This window comes from Suricata suricatta, chromosome 7, assembly GCF_006229205.1.
Source record: "Suricata suricatta isolate VVHF042 chromosome 7, meerkat_22Aug2017_6uvM2_HiC, whole genome shotgun sequence".
In the NCBI taxonomy this organism is placed as follows: domain Eukaryota; kingdom Metazoa; phylum Chordata; class Mammalia; order Carnivora; family Herpestidae; genus Suricata; species Suricata suricatta.
Window position 1 is genome coordinate 31291477 of NC_043706.1, and position 15430 is coordinate 31306906.

The 15430-nt window shown below is 55.2% G+C and overlaps 3 protein-coding genes across 20 annotated transcripts in view; 2 read left to right on the forward strand and 1 right to left on the reverse strand.

The window, feature by feature from the left end:
• The first annotated feature begins 1 nt into the window (after nucleotide 1).
• Nucleotides 2-4959, forward strand: PHF1 (PHD finger protein 1). 5 transcript variants are annotated; one of them, XM_029945199.1, is made up of 15 exons: nucleotides 2-222; nucleotides 946-1124; nucleotides 1217-1298; nucleotides 1406-1501; nucleotides 1934-2034; nucleotides 2137-2285; nucleotides 2445-2558; nucleotides 2789-2857; nucleotides 2988-3111; nucleotides 3220-3287; nucleotides 3460-3564; nucleotides 3689-3878; nucleotides 3967-4061; nucleotides 4328-4408; nucleotides 4566-4959. In XM_029945199.1, exons 2-15 carry the CDS (start codon nucleotides 966-968, stop codon nucleotides 4852-4854), a joined length of 1722 nt encoding a protein of 573 aa, XP_029801059.1. In that variant the 5' UTR covers nucleotides 2-222; nucleotides 946-965; the 3' UTR covers nucleotides 4855-4959. The 5 variants fall into 5 exon arrangements, with proteins under 5 accessions (XP_029801059.1, XP_029801060.1, XP_029801061.1 ...); XM_029945200.1 differs by having other exon boundaries at nucleotides 4331-4408; XM_029945201.1 differs by having other exon boundaries at nucleotides 2463-2558.
• A 355-nt stretch (nucleotides 4960-5314) lies between these two features.
• CUTA (cutA divalent cation tolerance homolog) lies at nucleotides 5315-6941 on the reverse strand. 2 transcript variants are annotated; one of them, XM_029944421.1, is made up of 6 exons: nucleotides 6837-6941; nucleotides 6235-6443; nucleotides 5997-6056; nucleotides 5844-5889; nucleotides 5671-5720; nucleotides 5315-5545 (listed from the first exon to the last, which is right to left on the reverse strand). In XM_029944421.1, exons 2-6 carry the CDS (start codon nucleotides 6414-6416, stop codon nucleotides 5419-5421), a joined length of 465 nt encoding a protein of 154 aa, XP_029800281.1. In that variant the 5' UTR covers nucleotides 6417-6443; nucleotides 6837-6941; the 3' UTR covers nucleotides 5315-5418. The 2 variants fall into 2 exon arrangements, with proteins under 2 accessions (XP_029800281.1, XP_029800280.1); XM_029944420.1 differs by lacking the exon at nucleotides 6837-6941 and adding an exon at nucleotides 6701-6830.
• A 2193-nt stretch (nucleotides 6942-9134) lies between these two features.
• SYNGAP1 (synaptic Ras GTPase activating protein 1) overlaps nucleotides 9135-15430 on the forward strand; it is a 31084-nt gene continuing 24788 nt past the window's right edge. For 11 of the 13 annotated variants that reach the window (XR_003910666.1, XM_029944351.1, XM_029944352.1 and 8 more), the window contains exons 1-3: nucleotides 9135-9218; nucleotides 12591-12712; nucleotides 14816-14921. Coding sequence is in view for 12 of the 13 variants with exons in the window: in XM_029944351.1 (XP_029800211.1) it covers nucleotides 9152-9218; nucleotides 12591-12712; nucleotides 14816-14921 (295 nt within the window). In the remaining variant the exon portion in view is untranslated. Of the gene's footprint in view, nucleotides 9219-11973; nucleotides 11992-12590; nucleotides 12713-14815; nucleotides 14922-15430 lie in introns of those variants that run through there. The other 2 variants (XM_029944356.1, XM_029944358.1) reach the window with 2 other exon arrangements.

Consider the following 15430-nt stretch of genomic DNA (forward strand, 5'->3'; position numbering starts at 1 on the left):
CCTCCCCTCCTTTCCCCCGCCGCCTCCTCCTGCCGCTGCCGCTGCTTTGGCTGCTGCGTCATACGCCCCAGAGCTGCCGGGACTGAGGGGCTGGGCCTGGGGACCCCCCGGCCCTTGCCTGCCCGCCCTCCGACGCCCAGACGTGCCCTCCCCGCGCCGGGGGTTCGCCTCGGTCTCCCACGTCTGCCTCTGCCCGGCTCCCGGCGGCCCCAGCTGTCACTGGTAAGAAGGCGGCGGGAGGCGCCCGTGGGGGGGCAGGGAGCCGGGGGTCGGCGCGCAGGGCGCGGGCGGGAGAGCCTCGCCGCCTAGGCATCGGTTCGGGCTGGGCCGACTCAAGTCCCCTCTCGCACTCGCCGTCCTGGGGAGTAGAGACCGGGACTGGGACACGCCCCCCTCCCGGGGCACTCAGGGAAGTTATCTAACCCAGGGGCAGAGAGCCCCGTATTTGAGGGTGACCTGACATAACCTGGCATCAGGATGATTGTTCTGAATGAGACACGGGGGCCCAGGGAGGCAGCCGTTCCCATTCTGGAAAACATCTCCAGAAAAGGTCCCAAAACACATCTTTGGGTAGCAAAGCACCCAAATTGTGATACCTCTAAACAAGAGGTGACAGTAGAAACTGAATGATAACCTTTGCTTTTTCAATCATCGTTTCTCCTAAAATCTCAAGGCCAGGATATAGTATCCCAGGGGAAGTCTGGAAGCTGGGAAACTAGAGAACTAGGTTGGGGGGTGGGGGGTGGGGGACTTAGGGCTAGGAGAGCCAGTCACCAGAGTTGGAAGAGCTGGAGTCAAGAAGCTTGGCAGGATTGCTGTGTGGTTTCCTACCCAGGTGTTTCAGATTTGGAGTCTCAGGGCACAGCAGCTTGAGTCCTTAAGGCAAAGAAAACTGGGGACAGTTTCTCAACATTCATAACCTTCTCCTATCCCACTTCTGGCTAGGCCCCCCCCCCCAGGATGCAATGGCACAGCCCCCCCGGCTGAGCCGCTCTGGTGCCCCCCCACTTTGGGACCCAGCCTCCCCTGCTCCCACCTCAGGCCCCAGGCCTCGACTTTGGGAGGGTCAAGATGTTCTGGCCAGATGGACAGATGGACTGCTATACTTGGGGACCATCAAGAAGGTAATAAGACCTTCGATTTCTGACTCGCCTTTTCAGCATGCCCCTTCTGTAGCTCTGATTCCTGTTGCATCCCCTGTGCTCATCCATTCCAGGTGGACAGTGCTCGGGAGGTATGTCTGGTCCAGTTTGAAGACGATTCCCAGTTTCTGGTTCTATGGAAAGACATTAGCCCAGGTGAGACTCTAGGGTCCCAAGTGTGTACATGCCAGGGAAAACAGAAACCTAGCTTGGGGGCTGGAGAGGGGCTTGAGACCAGGCCCTGCAACACTGTTTCCTCACAGCTGCCCTCCCTGGGGAAGAACTACTCTGCTGCGTCTGTCGCTCTGAGACCGTGGTCCCTGGGAACCGGCTGGTCAGCTGTGAGAAGTGTCGCCACGGTGAGAGGGCAGGACGCCTGAATAGTCTAGCTTGCCTCTGAGCCTCCCCTCTACCACGGCCCTTATGCCACTGTCCTGGCTTCCTGGCTGAGTCCCCAAGCCACTGGCCTGGCCAGTGTCCTCAACCCTGTAACCTCATTCCCTTCCAGCACAGGGAGAAACAGCCATGGAGGCAATGGGGGGCGGGGGGGGGGGGGAAGCTTTGTAAACAGAGGTGCTTCACATACACCCTTGTCTGTGAGACCTGGGGCAAATCCCCAAACCTCTAGAAGCCTGTTTCCCTCCTCTGTAAAATAAGAATAATTCACTCACCGGAGCAGGACCAGGGTGAAAGATGAAATGAGACGGCTGAGACTCTCCCTATCCCAGTATCTAGCACACACAGGTATGCAGTGCCATAAGCGGTTTGCCTTCAATGTTACTGTTATTCAGCTTATCACCAGGACTGCCACGTTCCCAGAGCCCCAGCCCCTGGAGAGGGAGAGGGCCCATCCTGGGTCTGCCGCCAGTGTGTCTTTGCCATTGCCACCAAGGTAAAGGCGCTTTCCTTGTGGGAACCCCCTACCCACAGCTTCTCCCAAGCCCTTCCATCCCTAGCACCCCTCTGAAGCGGCTTGTCCATTCCCTCTCTGCAGAGGGGGGGTGCACTGAAGAAGGGCCCTTATGCCCGGGCCATGCTGGGCATGAAGCTGTCACTGCCATATGGACTGAAGGGGCTAGACTGGGATGCTGGACATCTGAGCAACCGGCAGCAGAGCTACTGTTACTGTGGTGGCCCTGGAGAGTGAGTAAAGAGGGGCAGGGGTGGTGGTGGGGGTAGTGGGGGTAAGGAATGAGTGATGGAGTAGAGGGGGAGGCGGATCCTGCGCTAAAGAGGGCAGTGGAAGGTGGTGAGTAGGGTGCGGGGCAGTGGAGGAGGGGGGCAGTGTCTGGAGGTCACTAGGTCTGTGCTCCCCCGCAGGTGGAACCTGAAAATGCTGCAGTGCCGGAGCTGCCTGCAGTGGTTCCATGAAGCCTGCACCCAGTGTCTGAGCAAGCCCCTCCTCTATGGGGACAGGTGAGACCCTGGGGGTCTAGGCGGACCCCGGAGCCACAGCAGCCCTCTTGCTCTGCTCTGCTCCACCCTCTTGCCCCCCACCCCCACCAATGCGGCCTCACATCCATCCTCTTCCCAAGCTCCAAAGCTTCCTTCACCTGCATGCCCTTACCTTGCTCGTGAGTCCTCCATGGCGTGATAGGTATCGTTTCTTGTATAAGGTGTGTTCTCTCCTCCTTGCCCACTTCCAGGTTCTATGAGTTTGAATGCTGTGTGTGTCGGGGGGGCCCTGAGAAGGTCAGGAGGCTACAGCTTCGCTGGTGAGCTGGTTTGGGGACCTCAGTGTCACTTCTCTCAGCACCCCCAGGATTTCATCCTGTGCACCCCAACCTCCCAGCTTGGGACTCTCTAGGCTGTTGTAATGCTTCCGACAACCCACTATTTCTTCAGGGTGGACGTGGCCCATCTTGTCCTCTATCACCTCAGCGTCTGCTGTAAAAAAAAGTACTTTGATTTTGACCGTGAGATCCTCCCCTTCACCTCTGAGAATTGGGACAGTTTGCTCCTCGGGGAGGTAAGGGGTGGTGAGGTGTGGGGATGAGGGTGGAATGAGGAAGTGTAAAGAAAGGGGGAAGGGAAGGACCACTGCTCCCCTGACCCCATTTTCCTTCCCCTCCCCCAGCTCTCAGACACCCCCAAGGGAGAACGTTCTTCCAAACTCCTCTCTGCTCTCAACAGTCACAAGGACCGGTGAGTTGGATGGAGGGCGGCTCAGAAAGAGATGCAGATATGGATATGGAATCCTGGGAGGGAAGGGGCTGCAGCCCACCTGGAAGATCATGTCTGAGAAGGACTGAGTAACGGCATAAGAGGGGCCCTTTTTTACTGCACTGACCCTGTATCATTTCTCTCCTCACCCCAGTTTCATTTCAGGAAGGGAGATTAAGAAGAGAAAATGTTTGTTTGGTCTTCATGCTCGGATCCCTCCCCCTGTGGAGCCCCTTACTGGAGATGGAGCCCCCACCAGGTCACTGGTCCAGGGAGGATGGGGAAATTCTCAGGGTATCAGTAGTGGGTGGTATATGTATGGAGATGGGGAGGTCTTTGGGGTGTCCGGGAGGGGGCTGGGGGGATAAGGAGGCCTCTTACAGCTTCCCTTCAGGGCAGGGCCCTGGGGGAGGGGTCTCACGTCCCCTGGGGAAGCGCCGGAGGCCGGAGCCAGAGCCCCTGAGGAGGAGGCAGAAGGGGAAAATGGAGGAGCTGGGGCCACCCTCAGCAGTGCGCAATCAGCCCGAGCCCCAGGAGCAAAGGGAGCGGGCTCGTCTGCAGAGGGCACTGCAGGTACAGGGGCAGGGGGCACCCCATGGAGCAAACGGTGGTGTGGGAAGGAATCAAGGACTATCTCTCAGTCCTTTGCTCCTTCTTCTAGGCCTCAGTGTCTCCACCACCCCCCAGCCCTAACCAGAGTTACCAGGGCAGCAGCGGCTACAACTTCCGGCCCACAGACGCCCGCTGCCTGCCCAGGTCAGTGCTCCTTCACCCTCCAACCAAATGTGCACCCTTAGAGTCTCTTCTCCATTATCTACATCCTCTGAACTTTCTTACCCAGAATTATCTCTCCCCTTGGCTACCCCTTTCTTGTCTCAGAGAGACTTCTCGAACCAGTGTCTGATCCTTAGTTTTCTGGGGATGGGGATTCCTTGGGGCTAATGTTTGTGCTCTGCCCTTCTCAGTGGGAGAGGGTCCCATTCCCTGCTTCAGGTCCTGACTTTCCCCCTCCCCAACCCCAGCAGTCCCATCCGGATGTTCGCTTCCTTCCACCCCTCTGCCAGCACCGCAGGGACCTCTGGGGATGGTGAACCCCCAGACAGGTGAGATTCGACCCCTTTGCCTGTGCCACCCCTCTTCATCTCTATATTCCTAAGGTTCTCAGTCTCTAACCTGATTTCTTTGTTCTTCTGATCCACATGTGAGCTCCATTCTCAGTCCTTATCTGCATCTAGACTCACAATTGCCTTCTCTCCCTAGGTCACCCCTGGAACTTCACATTGGTTTCCCCACAGACATCCCTAAAAGTGCCCCCCACTCGATGACTGCCTCATCTTCCTCAGTCCCAGCCCCCTCCCCAGGTCTTCCTAGACGCTCAGCAACCCCTTCTCCCCTGTGCCGTAGTTTGTCTTCTGGGACTGGGGGAGGAGTCCGAGGTGGGGTTGGCTACCTGTCCCGAGGGGACCCTGTCCGGGTCCTTGCTCGGAGAGTACGGCCTGATGGTTCTGTGCAGTACCTGGTTGAGTGGGGAGGTGGGGGCATCTTCTAAACAGCGTGCCTCTGCCCACCTCCCCATTCACACACACCGGCACTTTCGTACCCTGACCTCTGACCTCACCTACAGCTGGGATGTACCTGGGGAGGTAGGGGGTAGTTCTCTCTACTACCCAGGCTGGAATCCAGGTGAGGGGATTGGGGGAGAGCCTCTCTCTTCTCTGCTCCCTCTGTGATTCCTGACCCTTCCCCGATCCCTCTGCCCATTTCCTTTGATGTTATTTTGTTACAGCTTTTTAAATATTTTTTAAAATTATTTAACCCCTGGGGAAGGAGACTGAGGGCAGGGGAGGGTGGGGGATGATAAAGGATCCCAGACTCTGTATGACTGAAATAAAGGTAAATAAACAAATCTAGCAGCCCTGGGTCATTCTGGAAGATGAGAACACAGGAACCAGAAGTACCTCTAATCTTCCCAACTGAATTCACCTATGTGACAAGGAAAGAGGCAAAAAGAAAGAACCACAGACAGAATTTATTAGGGGTCCAATCATTACTGGAAGTCACACGGCACTGAAGTATACAAGGGGAACATGGAACATGGCAGGAGCCGGGCTCATCATGGCAGGACTGTGCTGGAGTCCGAAACTGACTCTGTAACCTGGCGCACCCAATGCAAGTACGGGGAGTTCCCCTGCTCCACAGGCAATGCAATCACCTCGGCCACTTCGTAAGGGTGCACAGAACTGGAAAAAATGGTGGGGGGGGGGCGGGGTGTCACTCAAAGATTTACCTAAAGAAGCCCATTCTCTCAGACTGCCCAGCAAGTCCCACCCCATGCCCTCACTCCTACCCACGTCCAAGTTCTCACCGAACATAATCTGTCAAAGCTGGAACCAAGGAACTTTGAGTTTTAATCATCTAAGAAACAAAGACCAACATGATCGAATCAAGGGGTGGAGTTGATTTCAGGATCTCAGATGAGGGATAGAGGTCAAAAGGGTCAGGGGTTGAGGTTTTGTTGGATGGGGAATCGTTGCTCACCATCAGCACCTCACTGTCCTCCTCAATCTTTCCTTTCCACTCATAGCTGAAAAGGTCAGGGAGAGAGCGTTGAGGGAGCAAAGCCTGCCCTCAAGTAAAGGCCTGCCGGTCAGCCCCTAGAGTCAGGTTAGCCCCCCAACGCCTATGACTCACATGGATGTAATCTGAGGGATGAGGTTAACGCAGGCTGCCAGGCGCTTCTCCACCACAGCCCTGAAGGCGAAGAGAAAGCCCCATTCAGAATGCTCCATGACCCGGAATTTTGCACTGCCTGCCAAGGGACAGAGTTCCAAAGCCGGAGATCGGGCAGGAAGCTGCAGGAGTGCACTTCTCTCCCACCCCCAACTCTCCTCCCCTCACGATCCTCCTTCCTCCACACTGAGGTTCCCACCTGGCGATCTCCTTGGCGACCTTCTCGTTGGGGCAGGTGACAAAGGCTGCAGAGACCGAGCCGGGAACATAGCCGGAGCTCGAGGCCTGCGAGGGTTGGGACGGGGGGCTTCCTGAAGCCATGGTCAGCAGAACTCGGGGTAGCAAGAGAAGGCGGGAGGCCACAGGCAGCAGCGCCGGCATCCAAAGTAGCGACAAGAGCAGAGCGGCCTGAGAGCACGAAATGAATTCGGTGTCACTCCACAACTACCTGAGGCAACTGCACCTCGGGAACCCTTCGCCGGGATAGGCTCTGTCCTCCCCCTCTTCTGCACCCCGAAGGAAAAGGTCCCTGAAGCTGGGAGACAAACTTGGGCAACTAAGGCGGACTCGGTTTTCATTCCCTCCTCAGAGGCCACCCTGTAGGATTTGGGGAGGGGTGGTGGTCGAGGCTGCAAGGACCGGAAAGGGCGGGACCGGTCACTCACCCCTCCGCCGAACAGGATAGAGCGTGCCCGCCCCCAACTCATGCAGCCTATGCTGACAGAGGAGGGTTTAATGTCAAAAATCACACGTAACTCCGAGAAATGACCCCCAAACCAAGGAAGGGCAGCCTCTTCTTACCTGGGCGGCAGCCACGTGATAAGAAAACAGGACACACCACGTGACAGCAGAGGCGGGACCGAACCTCCTGAGCCAGCCAATCCTGGCCCTCACGTGGCCCGGGTTGCCCCTCCTCCTGAAGGAGGCGGAGCGAACGGGAATTGGACCAATCGACAGCCGGACCTGCAGACGTGCGCGGAAATGGCACTCTCATTTCCGTGTAAACCGGAAAACGGCCAATTGCAGGCTGAGGAGCGCTGCAGCTTCGTTCCACTGTCACGTGAGGGGGCCTGTCCCCTCGGGCGGCTGTACCTCAATGAGCGACGCGAAGAGGCCAATCGCTGGCCAGCCCCACACGCCACGTGATAAGAGTGCTGGCGTTAGGAAAGGGGGGCTGGAGACCCCGCCAATTCGATGCGTCAGGTTGTGGAGTGTGGAATCATCTTTAAACGCCAGAATGTGCCCAGTTACAGCCCTTATACTGTTCCCGAGGCCTTAAGGAGTGGGAGGGTCTGAGAAGATTGAACCTCAGGGGGTAAAGAGAGCGCCCCCTGCCTCTTTGGTTAGGACTGACATGTGCCTAGATTAGGTAATGAACAGCGATAATCTGAGAAGCCAGTTCTCCCTGAGCAGAGGAAAGTGATTGGGCAGAGATGTGCGTGGCAAGACGATGGCTAGGTGGGGCAAGATGCATTTTAAAAGGACAGAGTGAAACCCTGTTAATGGAACAGAGTGTGATAGAAATGGGGCAATTCAGCCTTCTTAACTGAAACCCTAAAGCTGGAGACAGACTGATGAATGGGGTGGGGGTGGGGGAGAGACAAGGGCTGCAGGTTGGGGATGTGGAGGACACCAAGACGTAGTGATGGTCCTTTTGTCCCTCACTCCTCTCTATTTAACGCTTCAGGACTGATAACACCTCTGAGTTTGGGTCTCCTTCCCTTAACCCATCCCCCTAGGAACCTGGACCTGTCCTACATAACTTCCCTGGGGCCCAAGCACATCCAGTGACCCAAAAATAGAGAGAGGGGCCAATGAGAGGAGAGAGAGGTGGGAGGAGGCAGCAGAGAAAAGGCTCTTGCCACTCCCCCTACCCAGTATTCCTATTCCTTTCAAGATCTGGGGTCTAGGGTCTGCTGGGTGGGTGTGACTGGGCGTCTATCAGAGTTCTATTCTACCTGAGTCTCCGGGGATGGGGTCTATGGGTCTCCCTGAGATCTGTCTTTGGGTTTGGAGTTTGTTTCTGAGGTAGATCTCTGTAGGACCTTTCAGTATTTGCAGTGGGATCTTTCTATGGACTGAGATTCCTTTTTCTTTAGGGAGTTTCTGTGTTTCTGGGACCGAACCGACATCACTCTCTCCCGAGGTCGTTCAAACTCTTTATGAGTTTGGGGTCTCTGCATTCTACATCTCTGAGCTACCTGAGTGGCTCTTTTTCCTCTCCCTCTCTCATTTCCCTTTTCCCCATCTTCAACCCTCAGGTCTGGAGTTTCTTGGTCTCTTGAGTTATCAGTTTCTGAGTCTGCAGTTTCTCTTCTCTGAGATTTAAGTCTGGGGTCTGGTATCTCTGGATCTGAGTTTTCTAAGACCTAATTCTAGTTCTGGGTTTTTTCTGAATCTGGATCTCATCTTTTTCCTTGACTTTAAGTCTCTGATCTTGATCTTCCTGAAATCACCATCTGATTCTGGAGTCTAAGATTTCTGTGGCTGGGGAGAACCCTTCTGAAAGTGGACATTCATATTTTGATCTCTGACCCTTCTCGCAATGGGGGGGGGGGTCCAGGATCTTTTTTGTCCCCTGAGATTGGGGTTTCTTTTCCTCCAGATTTTGATTTTAAAATGAACCGCCTCACCGGGGAGGGGGGGGGGGCGACAAGGTATATTTCTCTGTGGGTCTGGGGTCTGTCAGTCTCAGCATCTGAGGAATACCTCTTTAGGGCTGTACTCTCTGGTATATTTTTGAGGCAGGGGTCTCTCTCTCTCTCTCTCTCTCTCTCTCTCTCTCTCTCTCTGTTTCTCACTGGGTAGGGGTGGGGGCTGCAGAGGCTCTCTCTCCTCCTCCCCCTCCTGCTCTCTCCTCTCTCGCTCACTCCCCCGCCCCCCTCTCTCGCGCTCTCGCTCTCTCTCTCCCGGCTGCCGCTGCTGCCGTTGGCTCCTATTCTCCTCCTCCTCCTCTTCTCTCCTCCTCTCCGCTCCTCTCTGCTCCTCTCTCCTCCTCTCTCCTCCTCCTCCTCCTCCTCCTCCTCCACCTCCTCCTCCTTCTCCCCCTCTCTCTCCCCCTCTTTCTCTCTTCTCTTTCTCCCCCGTCCCCCCCGCCCCCTCCCCCCCCAGGCCTGATGAGCAGGTCTCGCGCCTCCATCCATCGGGGGAGCATCCCCGCGATGTCCTATGCCCCCTTCAGAGGTACGGTGGTGAGGGGAGGGGGAGGGCCAGTTGGGGGGGCAAGAGGGGGAGGGGCAGGGGCGGGGGGGGGGGGGCAGAGCCAGGGCCAGGGAGGGGAGCAACTGAAATGGAGGGAGAGAGAGGAGGACCAGGAAGGCTGGGATGGGAGCAATGGGGAAGGAGGAATGGGGGGCCAGAGGATAGGGGTAGATAGGGGCCGGAGGGGCCAGGAAGCAGGCTTTGCATGGGGCTGAGGGGAAAATGATGAAGGGGAAAGAGATCGCCTGAAAGGGTGGGAAGATAGAAGGATAGGGTTGGGGAAGACCTGCAGAAATAATTTGGAGGTGGGAGCTGAGAGATGAAGAAGATATTAAGGAAATAGAAGGACAGAGTCTTAGTAGAGGGGCCGGAAGGTGGAAATAAAAACACAGGGATGAAAAGAAAGGCCAAGAAGATGGGGGGTAGTATATGCTGGAGGGGCTCAGAGAATGGTAGGGGGTTGAAAAAGAGAGGAGGATGGAGGGAGAGAAGAAGGGGCCAGATGGAGAGAGAGGGAGGCAGTGGGGGGTGGGGGGAATGGAGGGTCCAGATGGAGGGAAGAGAGGAGAGAGGGAATGGGCTGGGGGAGGAGAGACCAGGGCAGGGGGAGGGCCAAATTATGTGTGTGTTTATTGAGGGGGGAGGGGGCAATAGAAGTAAGATTGAGCCATATAAGTAGACGGTAGGTTAGGACCCTGCCCTAGACTCTGACCCTCATTAAGACCAGAGAAACGTAACCCCTGGGGTCCTATCCACCCCCTTCACTTCACCACTTTGACCCCCCTCCCCCACTTCCAATGCTTATTTCCATTCCCCCTCCCTCCTCTGGTGTCCATCACCTATATCTTTCCCCTCATATGGTGTCCGTTCCTTATTTGAGTCCCCCTTCTGTCCTTCCCCTATCTCAGTCCCTTCTCTAGTCCGTTCTCTTTCCCCTCTCTTCTATCTGGGAGTTCCCTTATATCTCTGTCACCTCTTTACCTCTCCTTCATGACCCCATTGTCTTAGTACCCCCTGTTAGGTGCACCTCATTTCCTCTACCCCATATTCACCTGGGCTTTTCTTGTATATTCCCTTGCCTCTAGTGATTGACTGTCATTTCTGCCTTCTTTTCACTTAGATTCATTCCTGTGATTTGTCCCCCAGCCCATCCCCTATCCCTACCCCATTCCCCATCTTGTCACTGCAAGTCTGTGCCTACCCACTTTCCTCTGATACCTTACTTAGCTCTTACCACCCATTCCTCTTTTCTCATCTCATCTACTTCCTGGGGCATTGGAGATTTGGGGTGCAAAGATGTAGGTTTTGATGGTCGGAACAGGGCCTACCCCCATCTGAGCCCTGTGGGATTTCTTGTCCTAGTAAATTTTTCCCTTTTCTCAGCTGTGTTGGTCTGTCTCTTGCATCTGCCTCCCAGAATCATCCTTACTTAAGTCCAGACAATGTGTGTGTGGGGAGCGCGTGTTTCCAGAATTGCTCCTAAGCTAAGTTCCCTGCAACCTTCCCTGCTCTCAGGAGGAAAGGGTCCCCTGAACTCTAACCTGCCTTCCTATGGCTGCAGCCAGAACTAGCCCCTCCCAGAACGGTTATATGTATGAACAGACGTCTCTTCTGGGAGTCCTCAGAGTCTGAGTGCAGTGGGCATGGTGCCTGTGGTGTGTGCAGTCTCAGAGATTGGTGATGTCTGTATCTAGAGGGTATTGGAAAGAATCTCTGAGATGGCATTGAGATAGTGAAAGTCTGGAAGTATTGGAGTTTTAAATACCTGTATTCTAGGGGCTCATCTCTGACTCTGATCTGAAGGTTATGTCCATTTGAAGAACATGTATATAGACAGAAAGGGGCTAGATTTTTCAAAACTTTCCTACTCAGAAGGATTCAGTTAGATTTTATTTTATCCCCAACAAGGGGATGGAATTCATGACCTGGAGATCAAGAGTCGCATGCTCTACTGACTGAGCCAGCCACTGCCCCAGGGTATTCATGTAGGAGGAAGCTTAAAGAACAGTTCTTTTCCTGCAATATACCCATGATTAATTATCCCATGAAGGTGACAGAATTTGATTTTTCTTCCTCTAAATTGTTCCACACTGTGATACCTTAAACCTGTTTTCTATCACGTTGATGTCACCAGTTTGATTCTTACTTCCATAGGGCCTGTCCCCTGTGTCCCTGTGATGGTGTGTGGCATTGGGATTTAAAGGAGAGACAGTGTGCAGGGATGGGGGCATGGGAAGGACAGCTAAATTGGGTAAGATGCCCCCTGGGGGCATCTCACAGCATTGGCAATGCTTGCTGTACTGTTCTTTTTTAGAAGTTTGTCCCCATCCTCAGCTTGCACTTTTGGAGGCCCCCTCTCTATCACAGGCCCGGATCTTCCATTCTTCCTTCCCTTCTTTCTTCCTCAAGCTCCTCACTGTGCCTTGGAGAGGTTCCTAACCTGTGGAGTTGGCTTCTGTCCTGTGCATGGAGACTAGGTGAAGAGAGGGGGCAGTACTGAATCTTTAATCTCTGGGCATGGAGTGGGAGAAGAGATCAATTCAGTCTCTGTTCATTCAAACAAAGGCATATTTCCTACCTCCTCACTCTCCAGCCCCTCCATAGCCAGATGTTGACAAGACCTATCCTCCCCTACCACCAGAAGAACCAGAACTTTTCCCAGAGGTTGAGCGGGGTTGGGCTAGAGGAGGAGGGAGCTGAGAATAGAGGAGAGACAGGAGGAGAGGCCCTCTCCTGTCTCTGATTCTGTGAACAGGTAAGCTCCCTCACTTCCTCTCTTTTCCAGATGCTTAGCTCTCAGAATTTTATGACCCAAATATTCCTACACCCCTGACCCCATCCTTTCCCACAGCCATGTAGCCCTCCTCTCACTGTCTTGTAGATGGGTGAGCCATCTTCCCTCCAAGTCCTCATCTTCTGAGTACCCTCCCTCTTCCCAGTCACCTGCCACCCCCATCTCTGTGTGCTTTCCTTCTGCCAGTTTTGCTGCACCTTCCATCTTTTTATTTGTTGGATGTGGATGGAAAGCACCATCACTTTTCTCTGCCTCTAAACTTGTACCCTCTTTGTCGTGATATGATTCTCCTCCCTGAGCCACCTCCCCCCTGTCTGTCTTAACTCAAGTCGACAGAGCCCCCTCTGATGTGATTTCCCCTCCCCTCTTTCCCCCCAGATATACAGGCTTATCTTCTGTTCCTTTAAAGTTACCATGTGCCTCACCTCTTATCTGTGATCTTAAGGCGGGCGGGGTGTCATTCTCCCACTTTGTGGACTCTCTTCTTGCCATTTTGGGCCTCTGTCTCCTAAATGCATAGAGCCTCCCTTACCGTTTCTCTGTGTGTCTCTGTCCCCCAGATGTACGGGGACCCCCTATGCACCGAACCCAGTACGTTCATTCCCCATATGATCGTCCTGGTTGGAACCCACGGTTCTGCATCATCTCGGGGAACCAGCTTCTCATGCTGGATGAGGACGAGGTGAGCCGTGTGGGAAGGTTGGGAAGAGACCTCTGGGTAGCATGGGAGAATGTGGCGAGAATGACGAGGAGAATCTTCATTAGTGAAGGGATGACAGGCACAGAGAAAGCAAAAAAGAAACACTTGCACGTAGTCTGAGGAGGGTAGGTCCTGAGGGTTAGATTGGGATGTGCAAATGTACAGGCATTCTCTCCCCTTGGCCAGGGGATCTTTCAGGGCCAGGTGCAGGGTTGGGAAGGAGATGTGGTTCTGAAGATTTGGGGGTAGCTCCTTTTGTCACCCTGCCCGCATTGTGGGATAGGTTAGGATGGAAAAGGGAAACTGAAGGGTTTGGAGAAGGGGTGGCAAAATAGGTATTGCTTTCGAGGGATCACCTCCAAAGTGATCCTTGAGAACCCTCTCCTCTTCTCCCCACCAGCAAGACCCGTCAGTCACCACCATGCCCCTATCATGTGGGGAGAGGGAATTGAGGGAGACTGGGGAGGTGGGGCTGGGAGTCACTGGAGAGATGACATAAGTCAGTGGATCTTGGTGCGGATGGCTGTGAGGACTGGGAAGGTGCCTGAGGTCAGGGTTTAGAGAGACTGGGCGAGCTTTCACAGGGACACCAATCAGGAAAGAATATAAGGGAGGAGATGCCAGGGGGAAGAGGGGAACGGGGAGTAGAAGACATTTTCTAAAGGGGTAGGAGTGGGAGAGGGGCAGGGAAGCCCCAGTGTGGGAGATGGGGCCACACAGGACCATTAGAGCCAGGGGAGTATGGGTTCCCAACAGGCACTGGGGCAGCAGTGGGGGACCCATCAGAGAAAACAGGAGATGCAGATATGAGAGGTGGATGCCCAGAGGTGTGATTCAGGGAGTGGGAAACCAGATTGGCAGTGAGAGCTGTGCTCCTGGTGCTGTTGGGGAGGGTGTGGTGAGGCAGGGCTAGAATCAGAGTTGGGGTTAACCAGGGTTCTGAGGGACCTGAGGGGCAAGGGAAGAGTGTGGAGAGATGACTGGCTAGAGCTTCCAGGTCACAGAGTGAAGTCCAGGTATCTAGAGGAGGATTCGGTGGCTTTAAAGGACAAGGTGGTTTGGGAATCCAAGTTTTAGGCATTGGGGGCCATTTGAGTGATTCACTAGTGGTCGCAGGTCTTGACCAGAGGTTGTGGTCTGCAGGACGAATTGGGGAAACAGGAACCAATAAGAGTGGGGACTCTTGGGGGGATGAAGAGGGAGAGCACTTTGGGGGGTAATGAAGGAATGGTAGAGATGAGCACAGGTGGTGGGGCGGACTAGTGGCCAGCAAACTGAGGGGCACCACAAGTGGCCAGCGTCTGGAGTAGTAAGAGTGGGGACTGGGATGGGAAGGGTAGGTGAGCAGTGTGTAGGGTCACAGGTGCTGGAAGTGGATGGGTTGTGGACCTGGGGCCAGGGACTAGCAAGGTAGGGTGGTTCTTGTAGGGGTGGAGGAGACTGGAGGATTGGAGCTAGGGATGAGGCTCAGGCAGAGGGAATGGCTCAAGAGGAGAGGGAAGTGACAGAGGTTGAGTGGGGGGCGAGGGAAGGAGATGAAGGGTGTGGGGAGGTGACCAGGCCCTCTGGGGGGTGTGGGGAGGTTGGGTCCCAGTCTGGCCGAAAGCCCGGCCGTGGGAGGGAGACAAGCTGTAGATCCTGATTATAAATGCAGCTTCTGCTACCCCCGTGACAGGCACGGAGGGAGGGAAGGTGGTGAGGGAGGTGGGAGGTTGGGAGGAAAGCAGGGAGAATGGAGGAATTGAAGGTCAAGGGGAAAGGGGATTAGGAGAGTAGCAGACTCCTGCGGGGTTTCAAGAAGAGCTAAGCAGGGTTTGGGAGGGTGTTTCAAAAGAAATGGAGGGAGGGAAGAGGAGGATGGGACGGGAGGGAACGACGGAGAGATACTTGGAGAGTGAGGGGAAAGAGCAATCCACTCATCCTGAGACACTTCTAGAGCGTGCAGGAGGGGCTGAAGGTGGGCAGGCCTGATGGAGAGGGAGGTTCATCCTTCCTCGGTCGCGGGGGTGGGGGGTGGAGGGGGGAAGGGGCAAGAGGAGGGACGGCTTGGGCCAGTGAGGTCTGACACACCCCCGCATCCCCTAGATACACCCCCTTCTGATCCGGGACCGGAGGAGCGAGTCCAGTCGCAACAAACTGCTGAGACGCACGGTCTCCGTGCCGGTGGAGGGGCGGCCCCACGGCGAGCATGGTACGGCGGCCGAGCAGGCTCTCGTGCCCCGGACTGTCTCGGGGAGAGGGCTGAAGGTGGACCGGGCTGCCGGGGAGGGGGGAGTCCGGGAAAGGAGGGAGCTGTCAGGGGGTGGGAGGAGGAGGAGGAGACAGTCTCTCATCCTGCGAGTGGGAGCCTGGAAAGAGAAGGCGCCCTCCTCTGGGATCTGAGCGGGACTGGGGCTGTGGGTGAGAGGCCCAGTGGTCATTGCTCTGTTTCGCTCCCTTTTTCCTCTCCAGCAGCGAAGTTTGCCTGTTTTCCTGGTGCTTATAAAAATAGTCTCCTTAGATCTTTAGCTTCCTGTCCGAGCGCTCCTGCCCCTGCCCCTCCCAGCCCTTGGTTTGGGATCGTGGAGAGAATGACCTAGTTCCTGCCCTCCCCCCAGACCTCTGCCCCATCCCCACAGTCCCGATTCCTCTTCCAGACCTTCTGGCCTGTGGGCCCTTCCTCTTTTCTTGACCCCCCCCCCCTTTTTCTCTTCAACTACT